The 21002-nt window shown below is 43.4% G+C and overlaps 9 protein-coding genes across 9 annotated transcripts; 4 read left to right on the top strand and 5 right to left on the bottom strand.

Moving 5' to 3' along the window:
• Window positions 1–30: 30 nt before the first annotated feature.
• On the bottom strand, window positions 31–840 carry BU26DRAFT_572510 (ankyrin; the record flags this gene model as incomplete). Its single annotated transcript, XM_033834247.1, has 2 exons — window positions 31–502; window positions 551–840. 2 exons carry the CDS (start codon window positions 838–840, stop codon window positions 31–33), a joined length of 762 nt encoding a protein of 253 aa, XP_033675567.1.
• Window positions 841–1221: 381 nt separating this feature from the next.
• Window positions 1222–2707, top strand: BU26DRAFT_587078 (uncharacterized protein; the record flags this gene model as incomplete). The annotated part of the gene is made up of 2 exons (XM_033834672.1): window positions 1222–1285; window positions 1333–2707. 2 exons carry the CDS (start codon window positions 1222–1224, stop codon window positions 2265–2267), a joined length of 999 nt encoding a protein of 332 aa, XP_033675566.1. The 3' UTR covers window positions 2268–2707.
• A 107-nt stretch (window positions 2708–2814) lies between these two features.
• Window positions 2815–3795, bottom strand: BU26DRAFT_572508 (uncharacterized protein; the record flags this gene model as incomplete). Its single annotated transcript, XM_033834246.1, has 1 exon — window positions 2815–3795. One exon carries the CDS (start codon window positions 3793–3795, stop codon window positions 2815–2817), a length of 981 nt encoding a protein of 326 aa, XP_033675565.1.
• A 208-nt stretch (window positions 3796–4003) lies between these two features.
• BU26DRAFT_572507 (uncharacterized protein) lies at window positions 4004–4627 on the top strand (the record flags this gene model as incomplete). The annotated part of the gene is made up of 1 exon (XM_033834245.1): window positions 4004–4627. One exon carries the CDS (start codon window positions 4004–4006, stop codon window positions 4625–4627), a length of 624 nt encoding a protein of 207 aa, XP_033675564.1.
• Window positions 4628–4655: 28 nt separating this feature from the next.
• On the bottom strand, window positions 4656–5199 carry BU26DRAFT_572506 (uncharacterized protein; the record flags this gene model as incomplete). Its single annotated transcript, XM_033834244.1, has 3 exons — window positions 4656–4838; window positions 4896–5020; window positions 5082–5199. 3 exons carry the CDS (start codon window positions 5197–5199, stop codon window positions 4656–4658), a joined length of 426 nt encoding a protein of 141 aa, XP_033675563.1.
• A 211-nt stretch (window positions 5200–5410) lies between these two features.
• On the top strand, window positions 5411–7333 carry BU26DRAFT_611443 (putative dimethylaniline monooxygenase; the record flags this gene model as incomplete). The annotated part of the gene is made up of 3 exons (XM_033836064.1): window positions 5411–5456; window positions 5512–5616; window positions 5674–7333. 3 exons carry the CDS (start codon window positions 5411–5413, stop codon window positions 7323–7325), a joined length of 1803 nt encoding a protein of 600 aa, XP_033675562.1. The 3' UTR covers window positions 7326–7333.
• A 96-nt stretch (window positions 7334–7429) lies between these two features.
• On the bottom strand, window positions 7430–9335 carry BU26DRAFT_202124 (MFS general substrate transporter). The gene has a single exon (XM_033820549.1). The coding sequence runs from the start codon at window positions 9206–9208 to the stop codon at window positions 7607–7609; it is 1602 nt and encodes a 533-aa protein (XP_033675561.1). The 5' UTR covers window positions 9209–9335; the 3' UTR covers window positions 7430–7606.
• Window positions 9318–10835, top strand: BU26DRAFT_202121 (cytochrome P450). The gene has a single exon (XM_033820548.1). The coding sequence runs from the start codon at window positions 9427–9429 to the stop codon at window positions 10828–10830; it is 1404 nt and encodes a 467-aa protein (XP_033675560.1). The 5' UTR covers window positions 9318–9426; the 3' UTR covers window positions 10831–10835.
• A 6-nt stretch (window positions 10836–10841) lies between these two features.
• On the bottom strand, window positions 10842–11585 carry BU26DRAFT_512034 (uncharacterized protein; the record flags this gene model as incomplete). Its single annotated transcript, XM_033827347.1, has 1 exon — window positions 10842–11585. One exon carries the CDS (start codon window positions 11583–11585, stop codon window positions 10842–10844), a length of 744 nt encoding a protein of 247 aa, XP_033675559.1.
• Between the last annotated feature and the right edge of the window lie 9417 nt (window positions 11586–21002).

Raw genomic sequence — 21002 nt, 5'->3', positions numbered from 1 at the left:
TATAGCATCTTGACAAAACATGCCCCATCCTTAAGAAATACGGTCTCCTTCTAAGATCGCAAACAGATCCAGCTTGCCCCGATCCAGTGCCAGTTCCGCTGGGGTTCGTCCAAGAAGATTACGAATCGTGCGATCTGCGCCTCGTTCTAACAGGAATCGTAACTCCTCCCTCCTATTCCTTCGAACCGCGTAATGCAAAGGTGTCCCCCAATTTGCGGTCCGGTAGTTGACATCAGCGCCATGATCGATCAGTATTGTCATGTGCGCAACGCGAATTGATTGGTCGTAGCTGGTCGACATGGCCGCGAATAGAGCTGTGTGGTCCATTTCCGCGCCGTGTGCAAGCAGCATCTCAAGACCAAATGTTTCGATCATCAACGTGGCCGCTGCCAGCGGTGTGAGCTCATTCGCCGCCGATCCGCGGAGCCGCACTGAGCGGGTGTTCGGATTTGCACCATGATCCAAAAGCCACTTCAGCAGCTCCCTCTTGTCAAGTGCCTTCCTACGTTCCGATTAGCAAATCATTTCGTGCCACATCGTCCGGACTCACGAGACCGCTGGGACCCCAAACTTTGTCGAGTTGATGTCCCAGCCATGGTCGAGGAGGATTTGAAGGAGGGCAGGATCGCCTCGTTTGATTGCATATTGGAAGGATAATTCCTTCAGTCGAGCGCCGCGGAAAAGTAGAGCTGAAACCATGCCGAGGGATGCTCTGGGCATGGCATGGATAAGGGCGGAGTCCAGTTCTTCCTGGCTAATGGAGTGCGTCTGTGCCCTATCTTCGAATGCGTCAACCTCGCCGGCGTTTATGATGTCTCGAAGTCCTTGGGGGATATCCATCGTCTTAGTGTGTTGTGAAGAAGTGGCCGGGAGCCAGATCATCTTAAATGCGGCACGGCGTCGCTAGGCAGAATTGCTCAGCCTTGGGGTCGGCTCTTGCCGAAACAAAGGCGCTGTTGCAACGAACAATCTGGTTACGTGGAGCCCCTAATGCGCATGCTCCTTCCTCAAGCAAGGACTCATGCGCCGCTTCGGCATGGTGGCCCTCGTTCTGAGCTTTCGCCGTCCTCCTTCGTAAGTAATAAGGATGCTGTAGACGAACAGGTGCATGTAGATCTAGTATTGGACTACAAGCCTATAAGTATAAGCGCAACCAACCTCTGTCGGTCATTTTACCTCTTGTCAGTGTTCCACCCCACCCACTCACTTCTGTCCGAAACCATGAAGCCCACAATCGCCCTCCTCCCCCTGGTATTCTTGCGAGCATCCGGTGGCGTGGTGCCAGGTACGTGTCTATCGGTGCTTAATAGCCTGTCACTAATACGTGACCAGAGACTCCACATCAAGCTGATCTACTTGTCGATGCCACTCTCAATAAGAGTTCGCTGGGTTCCAATGCGCATGCGCAGCTCGTACACCGGATCACGCCTCGAGCACCACGCGAGAAATGCAGTCCACCAGTGTACGATGGTGATGATCAGAAACGGGATCTCGACGGGGATTCCGTAAGCAATGGAACGCTATGGAGACGGATGATACTGCCTGCAGATAGTGAAGCCATGGAGGCATTCATACTGCACGAAACGGGCGATGACGAGGAGGGTAGGACGAGAGGCTTCCCCATTATCTGGGAGCGGCGTGATAAGGGCGGGGCAACTGATTTCAACACCGCAATCCTAAGTACATATGCGGAGTACAAAGGCGAATTTAGTTATATGGCCAGGGAATTGATGGGATGCACGGTGCTTGCCGTCATTAGTCGGACCGGGTTCTATTTCGCTCATTACTGGGAAAACGTCTCGTTCGATCCGGATGACGACATCCTTAAGAAGAGGAAAAGAACGAAAGAAAAACAATTCCAAATGACGGTCCTCGAACCGTTGAACGACGGATGGCCAAAATCTACCAAGAATCAGCAAATGGGACTTGGAAAACATGGGCAGGAAATTGAAGACGGGGATATCAAGGCCTACCTGATAAGGCCGCGCGATAGTTTCGATGGTACCGAGGACGGCTACAGAGATCAGTGGGACCAAATCAAGGCTAGGGTAGGAGAGTTCCTCCCAAAGCTGCAGGACGACAGCAAATGGGAAGAGATCACTTACGGGCGAGTGGATAAAGAGAATCTGGGAGATTTACCCAAGGGACGATGCCTGTTCAAGTACGATCCCAACCATAATCCCAGCGCAGAGGGGAAAGGCAAAAAAAGGGCAATGCTCTGGGTAGAAGACAACTACGATGCCGTGCACGAGGATGAATGGGACTGAGGAGATGCCCGGGTGGTTGTGGCGTAACGCGATATTTCCTCTTTCTTTCTTTTTTTCCCTTGGTTGGCGAGAAGATGAAGGCTTTGGCTCCGTTTCCTCGTGCACTTAGGATGAGGAATACTCATGCGGCATTCTGGCATGAGTAGTCATGTGCTACCGCTGCTTCGTACTCTCCATCAAGTTTACCAGCTCATAAAGCTGTCCCTATATCCCCCCCCCCTCCTGCGTCGTGCGATTGACACTCTGAATCCCATAATGCGCGCCGGAATGACCCCATTCCCAATTATCGGCGAAACTCCGAGCAAAGGCGGCGACGAGTTTCAGACTTCCTAGACGGCCTTTAGCCCCTCGCCTAGGAAAGCCGGGTAATGACTATCGTATCGTCATGCTTGTCGTAACTTCGCATCTCCAAAGCCGCCATTATGGTGCCCCATGATTCTAGAATATTCTCAAATCGAGATACCCATTTGATACCCGCTGGACAAGGCGGCCGGCGGTAGGGAACAGCATTTCGACGCCGCGAGCAGCGAGTGTCTAACAACAGCCTTCAAGTCTTCGAAGCGGAATACGCGATCCGATGCAGCAACCCATCCCACAATGTAAAATACGGCTCGTAGCCCTGATCCCCTCCCGCGTGATGCAGCATGTGCTTCCTGGCACCTCCGCCCCATCCCCTGGGTAGTATTTTCTCATATCCCCATGGCAGATCCAAGCCTGAGTGTATCTCGACGAGCAGCCACACGAAGATGGGCACAAACAGGGTCCTGGTGAAGACATGGCTGCCAATGATGTTCAGGCTGAAGTTGGCCAGCAGCACCAGCCCGAGGCGCTCGACGACGTGCAGCTGGTTTGTGACCTGGGGATGGATCTCGGCGTGACGGTGGTGGGGAGCGTGCCAGCGCCTGAGGCCGGGCAGAAGGTGGAGGGCACAGTGGAAGAGGAAGAAGAGGGCGTCGTAGATGACGAGGCTGGCGGCGAGCTCGAGGGCGACGCGGCGGCTGGTGGGCGGCAGCGAGGGCAGGGCGCCCCGGGTCTGCAGAGGGGACGAGGCCGTCATGTTGTGCAGCGTCGGGGCGAGGAAGGTTGCGCGGTGGCGGTGGGCGGGGACGTGGTAGTTGCCGGACTCGAGCATGCGCTCCAGCGGCACGTCGGCGAACTTCTTGATCAGCGTGAGATCGAGCAGCAGCAGGGGCGCGACGTAGACGGCCATCTCGCGCAGCCGTCGCGAGGGCCGGCGCATGCCCGGTGGTCGCCGCTTGCTGCAGGCCGGGGCGCTCTCTTGCACCGCGAAGCGCCATTCCGGACGGCGCAGAAAGACGACGGTAAGCGGCACCTCGATGGCGGCGTACAGGAAGACGGTCCACAGCGTCTCAAACGTCGACAGCCGGTAGACCGTGTTCTGCTCGAGCCAGCTCCAGACGCCAGTGAGGAGCGGCTGGTACGCGGCGGGGACGAGGACCGCCGAGGCGAAGAGCGTGCCGGCAACGACGCGAATCCTGAATGCGAGCGTATTACCGTGCTGAGGCATCATTTGCTCAGCTAAAGTACTGAATTGCGAAGAATCCATGCGTGCATTGCTTGCCTTGAGTACGCAGGTACGTAGTGATGATACGAAGCCGCCGCTAGCCTCATTGCGTCATAGACCAGACAGCAACCCATGCAGTCATACTGCGATATACATGCACCTGTACCTGCACTACACCTGCACCCGCACTGCGCCTTCAACGGCAATAACCATGCTGGATATCCATCTCCGTCCGTTGAAAGACGCACTCTTCGACTCCATCACGCCCATGGTCCCTTCCTTCATCACCCCGGCCCACATCACTCTCCTCGCCTTCCTCTGCGGCATCCAGGCATGTCTCCATTCCGCCTCCGGAATTCCCCTGCTGAGCACCGCTTTCTGGATCCTAAATAGAGCACTCGATTGCCTTGACGGTGCCGTCGCGCGTCATCGCCACCAATCCTCCGACCTGGGCGGCTTTCTCGATCTCCTCGGCGACTTCATCGTCTACTCTGCCATCCCTATAGCCTGCGCTCTGTCCATCCATCACTCTGACCTCAGCCTCTGGCTCCCCGTGGCTGTGCTGGAGGCGTCTTTCCACGTCAACAACTTTGTCTTGTTCTTCGTGGCTGCCGTGGTGGAAAAGCAAAAGGCCGGTGGAGACGAACCGAAGGTCAAGGAACTGACCAGCATAGCTATGAAGCCTGCACTCATCGAAGGGACAGAAAGCGCACTGTTCTTCACAGCCATGCTTACGTGCCCACGCTATCTTCCGCAGCTGTCATGGTGCATGGCTTTCCTTGTCTGTGTGGGCATCGCTCAAAGAACAAGCTGGCTTGCCAAAGCGCTTTCGTAGCAGCGTTCCAATCGGGATTGGAACCGTGTTACAGGGAAGCCTGCTTCTGCTGCATGTATCCCTTCTCCCGCAGTCCTTCAACCATCTTCTGCGCGTCCCCTTTGCAGGCCGCAAGTTCCGAGCTACTCATCACTTCCACGAACCCGCCCTCAGCCTTGTCGGCCACCACAGCCGGGTATCGCAGGTTTGCCGAAGCGACGAATCCCTTCATCTGCAGAGGTCAGTTTTGAAACGGGTCCACCATCATCATGCAACCCGGAATACGTACATCAGACGACAACTCATCCCTGTGCCACTGGACGACCTTGCACTCTGATTCTGCCTCGATCGCCTTCTTCGCATCTACCCATGCTGGCGTCTCATTCAACGACAACCCGCCGTGGGTAATATCACCTATTTGCAGAGTTAGCCTATTGAAATATTGCGATCAAGCACAAATGTGGTGACATCTTACACGCGGCACAAGCCGGGTTCTTCTCCGACGATTTGCATATCTTCCGATAGCCGTATTTCAGCTTGCCCATTACCGACGCATCGGCGTTGTACAGAACGTATAGTGTGCTGGCCGCCATGGTATAGTGTTAGGCGTGGAATTGAGGGGACGCCGGCCAGATATGGCGGGGTGCGGCGCACGGCCCTCAGGTGAGAAAGACGGTTGTGACATCAGATGCACAGAAACCCGCCTTGGCAGCTCGCACTTCAAAAGCTATCTCTATGCTATGGATGATCTCACCGGTTGACTAGACAGAGCACTCGCCCTGCTGTTCGGGAGATTCTGGGGATATGGAAAAGGGACTAGAAAGCTTTGACGTCATCATCATCGGCGCGGGTAGGGGGTTCGACCAGCCAGGCTTAGAGATAAACCCAACCCCTGACGCTTACAGGATTGTATGGCATCCAAGCAGCAAGGACATATCTTGCAGTGCACCCAAGCTCCAACGTCGTCGTCTTCGAAGGCAGCTCGACCATCGGCGGCGTCTGGAGTAAAGGTTCGTTCAAAAGCTCTCCACCTTACCGCTACTGCCTCCTGCTAACATCCGTCATAGACCGAGTCTACGATGCCTTTTGGACGCAAACGCCCGTGGGAATGGCCGAGTTCTCGGACCAACGCCTTCCGCCCGTCCCGGAACTCGACTCCTACTATGGGTTCTTCCCCGCGAAATACGTCGCCAGCTATTTGGAGTCGTACGTGGAGTCGCGCGAGTTCGCTGGAAGGAAGCTTTCCTCGCGGATTCGCCTCGATAGCAGGGTGACGAGGTTAGAGAAGAAAGGAGGAACATGCGAGTGGCGCGCCCACATCTTCGTGCATAACAAGTCTTTGAGGGACGAAGAGGAAGCGCGCAATTACACAGCGACAGCCCAGAAAGTTATCGACGCTACCGGTCTAACTTCCTCTCCTTACATGCCCTCACTGCCCGGTCTAGAGACCTTCTCCGGCGAACTCGTGCATCAGAAGGACATCGCACAATCCCATGTTCTCCACGACTCCGCGAACCACAATGTCATCGTAATTGGGGGCGCCAAGTCCGCAGCAGACATGGCTTACGCAGCCGCAAAAGTTGGGAAAACTGTATCGTGGGTTATCCGCAAAAGTGGAAGCGGTCCCGCATCCTTTGCTCTAGCTCAGGGTTCAGGCTCATATAAGAACTCGAACGAGGCGTTCTACACGCGGCTCACTGCGTTATTCCTCGCTAGCGTATTTGTGAGAGCTAGAAGGCGCGAGTGGTCGTTGGCAGGTTTCGTGGAGTGGCTCCTATATAAGACGAGCATGGGAATGCTTTTCTTTTCGTGGATCTGGAAGCGCGTCACGGCGCGCGCGTGGAAGGGGGCCGATTATTCGGGCCGTCAGGGTAAAGGAGACGCTTGGGGCGAAAGTGAAGACCGGGGTTTCCATAATCTGCAACCCGACACGGAAATCTTCTGGCAAAACGACAGCAGTGGGATAAACCAGCGGCCGGACTTCTTCTCCACGATCGCGGATCGCGTGACCGTCTATCGTTCGGACATTGACCGCGTTTGCGAGCGCGGCATTCATCTCGCGGACGGAAACGGCACTTTCGTCCCCGCGGATGTCCTGCTTTGCGGCACAGGATGGGACATTAGAAGCTCGTATGCCCATCTCAATGACGCTACAGCCCACGACCTCGGGCTTCCCGTATCCCAGTCCCTGCAATCAGCTCAAGAAGCTTTGCACTGTGCCGCCCTAGATACCCGCGCTGAAGCACACATCCTCAGGCGGTTTCCCGTCCTCGCACACCCACCCACGTATCACAGCACTCCAGCCACCCTAACCCCACTCCGCCTCTACAAAGCCATGCTCCCCGTCTCCGATCCCTCGATCCTCTTCCTCGGGAAAATCATGCTAGGGAACCACTTCAGAACTGCAGAAGTACAGGCCCTCTGGGCTGTCAGCGTGTTTGACGGGACCCTAAGCTTACCCGATGAGGATGCAATGGAGCGGGAGATTACAGAGACGGTGGCGTGGTGTCGGAAGCGGTATCTGGGGAAGGGACAGCTGGGAAATTGGTTCTGGTTTGATATGGTGCCCTATACGGACTGTTTATTGGAGGAAATAGGGTTGGAAAGTCATCGGGGAAGGAAAGGGTTGAGGGATTTGGTGAGACCGTGCTTTGCGGAAGATTTGTTTGGACTGATCGAGGAGTACAAGGCGAAGTACCACAAGCGGGAAAGTACCTGATAACAATTGATGCTTATAATGAAAAAGATCGTGCCTAGTCTCGAGGGTCGTTTCAGTGAGTAATATGATGATGCTGCATGCACGAGGCACCGGGAGTTAGCTTACATGATTGATATACGTCTTACTATGCCAATGCAGCAAGGTGCTCAAGCTTATGGTAGCTTATAATAACTTTACGCCTCTCTGTGACGGTGCATTAGAACATCATCCTTCGACCAGACCCTCTACGCAGCCCATGGATCTACGAATAGAACTCCATCTATGTCACCCGCCACGCAGACTTATGTTTGATATACCAGACTAACAACAAACAACGTGGTAACAACTACCGCAAGCACACCAGCGCAAGCCCACACCGCGTTTCTCCTCCGTCTACAAAGAGCTCCGCTCACAAACTCATGACGGAGGTCCCTTTTCACTAGCGGTACAGACAGAAGGAACCCAACACCAGCTAGCCAATACCCCACCGGGATTATGAATGCTAGGCAAACCTGCGTAGCCTTACGATATGCCTCGCTCGCCGTCTCTTCCTTCAGTAGAGCCAGGCCAATGATTTCTGGTCCAGATGAGTATATAAGGACTTGAACGCTTCCCCAGATAGCGAGCCCGAACGTCTTGTACGCGGGCGGTAAAAGTAACGCCACCAGCGCGAAAAGAGCACCGAGCCACGCTTCCGCTGTCAAGTACGCTATGCTCATCGCCCCGTATAGTATCTTGATCCCGCGATCTTGGCTCCCGTCCGCGATGCCCCGGCTGAAAATCATGAGCAGCACGAAAATACTACTGATCATGCCCCCGACGGCCGTAAGGTATATAGGCGTCAGTTTGGTTCGGTGCCACAGCAGCGAAGTCAGTGCGCCACCGCTTAGCACTGTGACGGATCCCACGACGCCGACGATGATGCCGTAGCGGGAGAAGAGCTCCGGATGGTGCGGGTATGTATCTCCTAGGTAGCTGGGCATGTAATATCCGAAGACGTTGCCGGCGAGTTGGCGAAATCCGGCTGAGAGGACGAGGAGCCAGAAGGAGCGCATACGGATGACGTAGGAGAGAGTGGCGTGGAAGTCTGCTTTCGCCGCGCGGAGTTTGGAGCCTCGGGTGTGCGGGATACCGCTGGAGCCAAGTGTAAGGTCCGCGTGTGGGCTACTTCGTGGTCCTGACTCCTCTACCCCTTCCATGTCGGGCTGCACTAGGCTCGCCCTCCTCTCCGGCTCCCTTAGGACGAGTCTCAGCAACACCGCGATCACGCACCCTGTAATCCCAATGGCCCTTAAAGCGATTCTCCAGCTCGTCCCAGTCTCCGTGAATGCCGTAGCGATTTGGCCGCTAATCGCTTCGCCAATATAGACCCCAACGTAGAACACGCTTTCGCCAATGAACACGTTCCTCCACCCCACAAGATCGCTGATGAGGCTCACAGATAGGGCTTCTACGCTCGCCTGTCCGAGTCCCATGCCTAGTCGTGCGCAGAATATCTGGGAGAAGTTGTGTGAGAGGGACTGGAAAATGACGCACAGGCTCCACCATGCACCGGTAACGGAGAGTATCCAGATGCGAGCGCACGTGTAGTCGGAGAAGAAGGCAATAGGGAGGGCGAGGATTGCATAGACGATGCCCGTCGCGTACCCGGACAGGAGGCCATATTGAGTTGAAGTTAAAGAGAGCGAGGCTAGTACTGAGGACTGAAAGTACGAAAGGATGAACTTGTCGTACTGGGCGAGGAAATAGTTGACGAAGAGGAGGAGGATGCACACGTAGCTGTAAATGATGTGGATTACCGGTGTCCCTTTGCGCAACCCATCGTTCGTTGACTCCTGGGCATGAAGTTGTGCGTCGTCGAGAGTCTCATCTTGTACCGGGTGCTTGTCTTCCCCAGGAGCCATTGGAGAGAGAAACCGTTTCTATGGTTGTCAAGAGAACCCCCGATATGGTTTCCGTTACGATTCGCCCCGCCTGTGCGATGATCGGGCTGGGCGTAGTGGTGACATAAGCCACCCAAACCCCGCTACCCCGCTACCCCGTAGCCTCCGTCAAGATAGACGGGCGGCATGTCCACCCCTCGCAGCAGACCGCTCCCCTGGACATAGAGGAAGGCTCTAATATGCCGAAGCCAGACCCTCAGCTCCCGCTCGGTACATCATCCACACTGCGCGGCCTCTCCGAGACATTTTCGTTCCATGCCTCTCCCGAATCGTTCATTACTTCGCGAATCCTCGACTTCCACAAGGAACACCCGCAACTCGTAGCATCTCGGACCGTGATACGGGCTAAGGTGCTCAATCGTGATGTTGCCGTCGTCTCGTCGCACGCGCAAATCAGCCAAGTCCTGCGGGACGAGAGCTCTCAGTACGAAGCATGCGGTGCGTACAACGAGTTGATGGCGCCTTTCTTTCCGTCGCCAAATCTGTTACTGACGGACGGAGCGCAACATCGACACATGCGGAATATATGGGAAGCCAAAATCAGCGCGCTCCGAGCCGATTCCGTCTCTTTGGTCCAAGAGCTCACAAAACATCATTTCGAGGCCGCGCTCTTCGGCTCTGAGGTGGACATATATGAGTGCATGAAGACACTGTCATGGAAGATCCTTCTCGGCGTATTCCTCCGTCTGGACTTCAGCGACCCACTCTTTACGACCATCGCAAGCCTGCAAGAAGATCTTCTGCGTGGTCAGTTTTCCGTGTTTCCAGTCAGCATCAATGCTGGCTTCTGGTCTTCACCGCGGAGGAAGGGTGTTGACGCAAAAAAGAAACTACAGGGGTTGATTCTAGATCATCTCGAATCGAAAAAGAGCGCGTGTCCTTTCTCAGCTCCGGATAGCAATGCGCTGGAGGACTTGGCGAATCACACGCTCTTGATAACGAGTAGCCTTGCAACCAAGGCCATGGCGTCTCTGTTGACTGCGCTATGTCTGAACCTGTACCTGCACGAAGGCAAAGGCGAAGGCGGACAGACAGCAGCAGAGGAATTACTCAGCCAAAACGACATCGAGCGGTGTTCAGGTCGACTTCGATCGATCCTGCTGGAGACCGAGAGGCTCAGCCCGCCTATCGTAGGAATCATGAGAAGGTCCACAGGCAATAATGTCATCTCTTCTCCAGCAGAGGAGGCGGATGTGCTAGTGCCCAAAGGATGGGATTGCTGGCTATATTTCGTTGGCGGAGGTCGCGATCCGGCGGCTGTTGGCCCTACGTGGGATCGGTTCGACCCGAGCAGGTATCATGAAGATGGACGCACGCCAGAGGGAACGGCATTTGGCGCAGGCCCAAAGACGTGCCTAGGTAAGAATCTGGTGCGTGGAATGGCGTTGTCTGTGGCTACAACATGGCTTCGCATGGGTCTGCGTGTTGAGGGAAAGATTACTGCGCGTGGAGTTCGAGGATGGCTGGGATGGGAGCGGAATGATGCTATAAGGCCAGAAGACTGGGCGGCAGACATGAAGCAGCTGCCCACGCAAAGGCCGTCGAAACCTGTCATGGTGCGACTGGTCCGTAGCGAAAAGTAGGGACTTCGTGTCTATCTCTTGAGTTTCCTGTTCACAACCTTGAGGGCAAGCATGATCCACCATGCGCCGTTGAAACCAACCAGCATCGCAGTCCCGATGCGGCATTCTTTCCTGAGTAGTCGGTAGGCCTGCACCGGGCCGAGTCCATGGTATTGCCCATATTTGGTCAAGATCCAGGCTACGAGCCCGAACCTAGCGCCAGCAAAGGTTGCTAGAAATGCCACATCTATGGCGTTGCTCGGCTTTCCCGTTCGCTGTCGTATGTACCACCGCAGGTGCATCAACGGATTGCTGCTGTTCATCAACATGAACGCCGTGATGACCCATAGCCCTTTTTCCTTGCCAACGACGATGTAGGACTGTAGCACCAGAAACGCGGATGCGAGAAGGATGTGGTGGGCGAGGATGACCGGCGACTCCTTCGCAACGAGGCGCAAGCCGGCAGCGTTGGTGTTCAATTTGTTGCGTTTACGCGACGCGTAGACCATGAAACACGTGTCGTAGAGCAGATACACAGTTTCCCATGCCGTGAGTGTACTGGCTAGCGAGTTTCGACCGCTGATGAGAGGGTTCCGGGAATCATCCAGGGGCCGCTCTCTGTCCTTGTCCGGTTGAGCATCGCCCGGTGCTTGGCTGGGTTCTAGGATCGGCCATGATGAGTGTTTCAGCAGGAGCACGGCGGTGATTGAGGTGGCAGTAGCGTGCAACGCCGATACAATCTTGTTAACCGTGGTTGGATCCGCTTGTTGTCGCATATCGGAGTAGAGGCGTTGCAGCTCATGAGAGCATCGGAACCCCTCTGCGTGCCCAGGTGGCGATGTGACGGCAATGCGATAACTAAGCATTCAATGTAGTTAGCGCGTAACCGCACTCTTATCACGTAGCGAGGTAACGTACTTTACAAGCGAGCTGCTTACACAAGCGAGCTGCACACTTTTGCCAAGTCTCTACTAAAAAGCCGCTATCTTATTTAGATTTCTCTAACTCTAAGCTACTTAAGATAAATCTAGATAAGCTATCTAACTTAATATACTTTATAAGTAAACGTATTATACTATTATAAAGTAAATATAAAGATAATTAACTATATTATACTATAAAAAGTAGAAGGCTTAGTAGACTATAGAAAATATCTATATAGATACTAAGGTACTAGACGCTAGTTACAAACTTACATAAGTAGTGTCTAGATCTAAACTTATATTAGTACTATAATAATACTTTTCTTCTACTCTACTATTTATTCTAAATAATCTAAATTACTCTAGAAATTTTTTTTTTTCTCTTACTATTATTAGAATCTAGCTAACTTCTTTACCTATATTAGTAGTTCTAGCTTTCTAGAATATATACTATAGAAAGCTAGAATTACTTTATTCTAGCTTCTAAGATTAGTTTCTAGCTACTAGAATAGCTTATAGTATTTCTATTTAATAAGATATTATAAATCTCTATAGTTATTATAGCTATTAAGTAGCTTATTAAATTTCTATTACTTAGTTACTTTATCTAATCTATCTTTCTATTCTAGAATTCTTCTATATAGATAATATAACTTAGTTTTATTAATTTTATTTTATTCTAGAAGACTCTTAATATTATATTAGAGCTAGAGAAGTAAATAGTAGAATATAATAGTCTAGTTTAGAAATTTACTCTAGTTATATAATCTTAGGTTACGTAATCTTATTATATAATCTAGCCTAGCGTCTTAGCGCTTAGTACCTCTATATATAGAGTCTTTTAGAGTCTTTTCTCTACTTCTTATCTTTAGATAGCTAAATTTAACTTAACCTACTCTACTAGTACCTTTTATTCTTATAGCTTATAGAGATAGTACTACTTATAGCTAACTTATCTAGCTAGGTATTTAGAAACGCTTATAGTAGTAGAAACTATAAACCTAGCTCTTATATTATCTAAAAGTTAATACTTTTTTAGCTAGAGATAGTAGTATAATATTAGGCTAAACTAAGTAGTCTTATTAGAAGCGTTTACTAATAGCTATACTAAGAATTAGAGCTATAAGAGCCTAGTTACTTACTCTAAGAATTAAAGCTATAAGAGCTCTAATTACTTACCTCTTTAGCGCTATATAAGACTACTAGCAGATCTAGTTAGTAGTAGAAAAGATATCTTTAGTAGTAAGCTAAAGAAAGCTATAAGAGCTCTACGTATAGAAGAACTTCTATAGAACTTCTACGTATAGAAACTCTTCTCTTATTTTAAAAATTAATAATTCTCTACTCTACTAGTAGAGTATATTTCTACTTTTTAAATAAGAAGCTATATCTAAGTTAAACTACTTAAATACTATAGATAAACTTTTATAAAGTAACTCTAGTAGTAAGACTCTAGTTATATAGTACTTCTTTATTTTTATAATTCTTAAATTCTAGATAAAGAATCTACTAGCTAGTTACTTAAACTAATATTATTATTATAAATTATCTATTTAATAATATAATATAATAACTAATAAGAATTAGAATAATAACTTTAAATAAAAGCTAGTATAGCTATACTAAAGCTTAGTAATATCTAGGTTATTAGTAGTAGATAGCTCTTATATACTTTCTACCTCTAGAAAGAAGCTCTAAGAGCTTTTTCTAGAAAAGCTAAGTAAAATTATTAATAAATTAGTTAGCTAATTACTTATATACTAGGTACTTAAATAATAAATTTATATATATTACTAGATTACTACTAATATACTTACTAAAGAAGATACTATATATATAGAGTATTAGAATTTATAGTAGAAAAAAGCTACTACTTTAGTAAAGATTTAATAGCTATAAGCGTAACTATAATTCTACTCTAGAAGCTAAATACTATCTACTCTATTAACTTAATATATAATATACTTTATAAATTAGATACTATATACGCGTAAAATAGCGTATTACTACTAGAGAACTTAATTCTAGATTCTTATTTAACTACGTATATACCTACTATACTACTAGTAACTAAATAATACTTAGAAAGCTAGATAAGATTTTCTATTAAGTTTCTAGACTCTCTATTACTATTTAATAGTAAGGTTATTATCTTTAAGTAATAGAGAGATAGGTTATAAGATAAGCTATAAGCTAATTATAACTAGTATATAGAAGAAATAAATAAAAATACTAAGAAAACTATTATAGTCTATATATATAATATACTTTATTATTAAAAGTCTTATATTATTAAAAGCTCTAAAAATACTAAGCCTCTACTAAATACTACTATCTCTATTATAAAGCTCTCTATAAACGCCTAATTAACTTTAGACGAATTCTAGATATAGCTTACGCTTTAGACTATTTAATAGAATCTAGAGCTAAGCTTACGGCGCGCTATAGCTCTCTATAACGTACTATAGAAAAAAGTCTATAATTAACGTAATAAAATTACTCTATAACGCGAAAAGATACCTAATTAGATAAAACTTATAAAGAATAAAGAGTAGGTAATAGTTAAGTATATACTTAACCTAGACGTATAAGAATTTATCTCTTAGCTTACTACTATTTAAGATATAGCTAATAAGCTACTTACTAAGTAAGGTAAGAACGCTATTAGTTAAATCTAGCTAAACCGCTTTATTATACGCTATTCTAAGCTTAAAATATAGCTTAATTATAAGTATAACTATTAAAGAGTAAAGTAAAAAGATTCTATAATTATTTAGACGTAGTTTAACCTAGTAGATAATATAAAGGTAAAGTATAGTATTACTAATAAAGATACGTATAATTTTAACGAATCTAGCTTTATAATAGAAATAATATTACCTTAAATAGTAGTTACTAGCTCTAATAGATAATTATAACTAAAGAGCCTTTAACTAGATAATTATAAGTAGATTTTAGTAATTATAATAGTAAGAGTAGTAGATAATATATAGGTTCTACTATTTCTTATTATTATAGGTAAGAACTACCTTTTAGCGTAGTATAAAGGTAGCTAGCTATTACGTAACTAGGTTATAGCTATCTCTAAAAGTAGCTAGATAATAAATAAAGTTAGTATTACGTAGTTAAAGTACTTTAACGCGTATACTAAGAATCGCGTTATAGATATATATTATCTACTAATTTTAGATAACTATAAAAGCTATAGCTCTATTAAATTCTAGTAGTACTATAAGAAGAATAAAATTATAGCTCTCTATATACTAGTATATTTATTATACCTTTTATAGCTACTTAACGTTAGCTACTTCTTACTATTAAAGATAGTATATAGGCGCTAAGTTAAGAACCTAATACGTAGCTATATTAACTATATTATAAAAATTAAGTTTCTACCTACGTTTTACGCGGCTTTTTACGCGTTAATTATAAATAATAATATTAGAGTAGAATTTAGAGGTGCTAGCTTAGTTTTATTTAACCTAGATTTAGTAGTATTAAAGCTTAAAGTTTAATTACGTACGCTAATACTCTCTACTACTAATACTACTACCTAGAAGTATAAAATACCTAGTAATCTTATTAAAGTAAGGTTCTAATTAACTCTAATTTAATTAAAGATTATATAGTACCTTAATTTATTACTAACTTATATTATTAAGTTACTTAATTAGCTTAAGAAAGGTAATAAGCTAATACTATATTAGCTAGTACTTATAGAGTCTAAAGTTACCTAGCTTTAAGTAGCTAACGTATAGAAAAAGAAGTATAATTTACGTAAAAGAAAGTAAATTTAGAAAGAGAATACTCTTATAATTAATGTAAGAGCTAGGTCCGCGGTCTCTACTGCTGTAAGCGCCCCTAGAACACCTAGCTAGGTAAGTCGGCTGCAGGCAGCACTGTCTCCACGAGCTGTAAGAATAAGAGGTGCTAGCAGAGTAGATTAGGTTAAATTTAGCTATCTAAAGGTAAGGAGTAGAAGGATGCTCTAAGAGCTCTCTATATACACAGGGTGCCTATGCTAAGGCGCTAGGCAGGGTTATGTGACTTAGGCGGAGCCGAGTTAGGCTAAAGCACTAAGTTAGAGCTAAGTCGGACTGTTACATTACCCCCCCTTATAGGGAGGGCTCGTCCCTAAGCCCTAAGGCTCTCTAGTCTCCTACCTATATAGGCTTTAAATTCTCCGCCGTCTTCTATAGTATCTTCTCCCTCTTATATGCCTTAATCTAAGCATTTAACTGTAATAGGAGCTCTAGCTTATCCAGGTATGCTTTTTCGTTTAAGAGAGGGGGGGGTATTAGCTGCTAGCAGGGCAGCTAGTTGTTAGCTCTGCTAGCAGAGCAGAGAGGTATTAGCTGCTAGCAGGGCAGCTAGTTGTCGGCTCTGCTAGCGGGGCAGAGAATTGTTGGTTTTTCGAAACAGAGGGGTATTAGCTGCTAGCAGGGCAGCTAGTTGTCGGCTCTACTAGCAGTGTAGAGAATTGTTAGCTCTGCTAGCGGTGTAGAGAATTGTTAGCTTTCGAAACAAGAGGGGTATTAGCTGCTAGCAGGGCAGCAGGTTGTTAATTCTGCTAGCGGGGCAGAGAGATAGTTAGCTCTGCTAGCAGAGCAGAGGATTGTTAATTTTTCGTAATTTATAAAAAGGGGGGGGGTTTCTGCACGTAGAAGTTCTGTAGAAGTCCTCCCGTATACAGAGCTCTTAATAGCTCTCTTTAGCTTAGTACTAGTATCTTTCTACCGCTAACTAGATCCGCTAGTAGTCTTATACAGCGCTAAGGGGTAAGCGATTAATTAGTACGTTAATAAATTCTTAGGGTAAGCAACTAGGCTCTCGTAGCTCTAATTCTTAGTATTAGCTGTTAGTAAACGCTCCTTAACGAGGCTACTTAGTTTAGCTAGATATTGTGCCGCCGTCTCTAGCCAAAGGGGTATTAACCTTTAGATAATGTAAGGGCTAGGTTCGCAGTCTCCACTGCTGTGAGCGCCCCTAGAACACCTAGCTAGGTAAGTCGGCTGCAGGCAGCACTGTCTCCACGAGCTGTAAGGATAAGGGGTGCTAGCAGGGTAGGTTGGGTTAAATTTAGCTATCCAAAGGTAAGGAGCAGAAGGATACTCCGAGAGCTCTCTATATACACAGGGTGCCTATGCTAAGGCGCTAGGCAGGGTTATGTGACTTGGGCGGAGCCGAGTCGGGCCGAAGCACCGAGTCGGAGCCGAGTCGGACCGTTATAATTAAAGCTAGCTTATAGCTAGTTACTTAAAGAGAGACTATAAATTAGAATAAGAGTAAGAAGTAGCGTAAAGAAGTAGTAGTATATAATAGCTAGCTAGCTTAGCAACGCTATAGACGCTACGGTAAGCTAGAGTATAATACGTAAACGTGCTAGATAGTTAAAGATAATATAGATAAGTTAGATAGCTTATCTAGATTTATCTTAAGTAGCTTAGAGTTAGAGTAATCTAAATAAGAAGGCGGCTTTTTAGTAGAGGCTTAGTATTTTTAGAGCTTTTAATAATATAAGGCTTTTAATAATAAAGTACGTTATATTATAAGAGCTAGGTTTATAGTCTCTACTACTATAAGTATTCTAGAATACCTAGCTAGATAAGTTAGCTATAGGTAGTACTATCTCTATAAGCTATAAGAATAAGAGGTACTAGTAGAGTAGATTAGATTAAATTTAGCTATCTAAAGGTAAGAAGTAGAAGAATACTCTAAAAGACTCTATATATAGAAATACTAAGCGCTAAGGTACTAGACTAGGTTACGTAATAAGGTTACGTAATAAGGTTACGTAATTTAAGGTTATATAACTAAGGTAAATCTCTAAACTAGACTATTATATTACTCTCTTTTATAGAGAGAGCTTATTTCTAAGCTCTAAAATACGTCTTCTAGGTCTTTCTTCTTCTAAAACTTTTACGTTATACTCTTAACTATTTCTTTTAGCTTATAGTAAGTGTATTTATATTAGTTTTAAACTAGAAGCGCTTTTATAGCTACTACCTTCTCTCTAGTTACTTTCTTCTTTATAGAGCTCTTATCTACTAGAGAGAAAGAGGCTTATAGAGATTTAAACTAGAAGGCTTATTTTTACGTCTATAGAGTAGCTTTATTATAGGCTCTCTTCTTAAATAATACTCTAAGCTTAGTAGAGTCTTAAATTACTTAGTAGTATCTTTACGTTACTCTAATATCTTCTACTCTTATAGATTTTAAATTCTCTACTATCTTCTCTAGAGTCTTCTCTTTTTTATATATCTTAATCTAAGTATCTAATTATAATAGTAGCTCTAGCTTATCTAGGTATACTATATAAAAGTCTCTTATCTTATAGAGAGCGTTAATAAAGCCTATAGTATTATACTAGGTAGAGTTAGAATTATAGATAACCTATATAGTATAGTATTAAAGATAATTTTAATAAAGATAGCTATCTAGAATTTTATATATAGGCTATTCTAGATTACTATTAACTTTAATAGATAGCTACTTAGGTTCTACCTACTCTAGTAATAGCTCTAAGACTTTTCTTAGCTAATTAGCGTAAAAGACGTTATATATATATATATATATATATATATATATATAGATAGCTAGAGCTAGAAAAAGTAACTCTTTATAGTAATAATTAGGTAAGAACTATATATCTATTAATTAAGCTTTATACTAGACTAATCTATTAAAAAGCTATAATATTTAATATAAACAAGGTTACCTATAGTAAAATTAGATTCTTAGCGCTTTTTATTTACTTAGAGTGTTTATCTAGCTTATACTTTTATAATATTACTTTAATTAATTTTAGTAGCTTTTTTTATAGCATTATATTACTTCTTAGTAAAATTCTAAGCTTTTTAGCGCGAAAAACGCTTATATAGAGTAGAGGCTTTTATTATATACTTTTTTTAATTCTAGTAGTATATTAGCTAGTATTTAAATATAATTTTATACGCTATTAATTCTATAGTTTTATATAGTAATATAGCTTATATCTAGTATATATAGAGTAGAAAGTCTAACTAATTATTCTAGTAGTAGTTAATAAATAGGCGTAGATACTAATTAAGATATTAATTAATAATCTCTATATTTCTATTAGTTTCTAAGTAGTATATAGTAGAAAGCTTCTACTTAATTCTAGTAAGCTAGTAGAGCTTATCTATAAAGGTAAAGATAAACTATAAACTATAATTTAATATAATAGATCTAGAAGAACTATATATACGCTAAATATATTAATAATATAGCTCTACTATACGTTAAGCTATAATCTTCTTATAGTAGAGTAGAGAGAAGCTCTACTTACTTAGTTAATTTATAATAATATATACGTAGTTAAATTCTTTCTTATTAGAAAGAAAACTCTTAAAATTTATAGAGATATTCTACTATACTCTTTTAGAGATAAAGAGAGGCTTTAGAAGACTTAGCGTTTTATTACGTAGAGTATAGCTCTACTAGTAAGCCTTATATACTACTACGTACGTATTAACGTCTTCTTATATATCTAGCTAGTAATATTAATCTTATAGTAACTAGATAGTCTTTTAGTACTCTAGATAGATAGTTATCTAAGTAGTATATATAGCGTATATTAAATATATTTATAGATAGTTAATAGTAGAGACTATTAATTAATTCTAATATATTAGTAAGCTAGCTTCTATTTTTTAGGTAGAGCCTAATATAGTAGCTTTTTCTTAAGCTAGCTATAGAAATTTGTCTAATTAATTAGTAGTAATAACTTAGTTAATTATAGTATAGAGATTCTCTATAGAAAGTACCTTTATAAAGATGTTAGTAGACGTAATTTTTATAACGCTACTTGCTAGCCTCTTAGTAGCTAGAGTAGCTAGCTTATCTAAAATTCGCTTAATAGTAGAGAGACTAATTTATTTCTTACTTAGAAAAGCTCTTATATAAGTAGCGTAATTCTTTTTCTTTTAGGTTTTAAGTTCTTTCTACTTTTATAATAACGCGTTAGCTACTATATTAGCTAAACTAGGTTAATAGATAAGCTTAAGATTATAGTTAGTAATATTATTAGTCTAGTAGATCTATTTTATAGTAAGTTCTTACTTAGTTATAAAGTACTCTAGAGCTTAATAGTTAGTTAATACTATAAATAGTTCTAGATCTTATAGACTAATTAGCTAGCTTCTCTATTTCTATATACTAAGAATAACTACTAGTATTTCTTTATTATAAATACTATAATTTATCTAGATAGTATTTATTATCTTACTAAAGAAAGCTATAGGTTACTAAATACTATTCTCTTAAAGCTATAAAAGAACTCTAGTAACTACGCTATCTAATATATTTATCTTAACTCTTATTTATTAATAAAGAGAGTAGTAAGCTAGAACGTTATTAGCTAGTATAAAATTCTTAATATACTAAAATACTATAAGCTTAGCTTTACTAAAAACGTACTATACTTTCTATTTTAGTAGCTTAGTAAGTAGGTAGATAATTCTACTATAATTTCTTAGAAAGGCTTAATAGAAATTATAGAAACCTAGAAATAATTAAAGGCTCTTAAGAGTTCTTAGTATAGGCTAATTCTAAATAGTAGTAACCTTTTTAGAGTTCTTCTAGATTCTATTAGTACTTATAATTAATTCTAGAAACTTAGTACTCTTAATAGTAAATTCTAACTTCTTAATATCTACTTATAACCTAGCCTTATATAGTTAATTAAGTATCTTAGTAATATAAGTCTTATACTCTAGAAAGTTCTCTAAGTAAATAAGAATATTATTAATATATACTATATAGAAATTATCTAGTAACTTATATAATATCTTATTAATATATTACTAAAAGATAGTAGAGCTATTATAAAGGCTAAAGAGTAGAATATAATAGTCTAGTTTAGAAATTTATCTTAGGTTATATAACCTTAAGTTACGTAATCTTATTACGTAACCTAACCTAGCGCCTTAGCGCTTAGTACCTCTATATATAGAGCCTCTTAGAGCCTTTTCTTAACTTCTTACCTTTAGATAGCTAAATTTAATCTAACCTACTCTACTTATTACTCTTATTCTTATAGCTTATAGAGACTATATTACCTATAATTAACTTATCTAGCTAGGTGTTCTAGAGCGTACGTATAGTAGTAGAGACTATAGAGCTAGCCCTTATATTATCTAAAGGTTAATACCTTTTTAGCTAGAGATAGTAGTATAATATTAGACTAAACTAAGTAGCCTTATAAGAAGCGTTTACTAATAGCTATACTAAGAATTAGAGCTATAAGAG

This window comes from Trematosphaeria pertusa, assembly GCF_010094035.1.
Source record: "Trematosphaeria pertusa strain CBS 122368 unplaced genomic scaffold BU26scaffold_28, whole genome shotgun sequence".
In the NCBI taxonomy this organism is placed as follows: Eukaryota; Fungi; Ascomycota; class Dothideomycetes; order Pleosporales; family Trematosphaeriaceae; genus Trematosphaeria; species Trematosphaeria pertusa.
The sequence above is the reverse complement of the archived record's forward strand: the minus strand, read 5'-3'. Positions and strand labels throughout refer to the sequence as shown.

Coding starts and splice junctions, on each gene's coding strand:
- BU26DRAFT_202124 (XM_033820549.1), bottom strand. CDS start 9,208: ATGGCTCCTGGGGAAGACAAGCACCCGGTACAAGATGAGACTCTCGAC.
- BU26DRAFT_202121 (XM_033820548.1), top strand. CDS start 9,427: ATGCCGAAGCCAGACCCTCAGCTCCCGCTCGGTACATCATCCACACTG.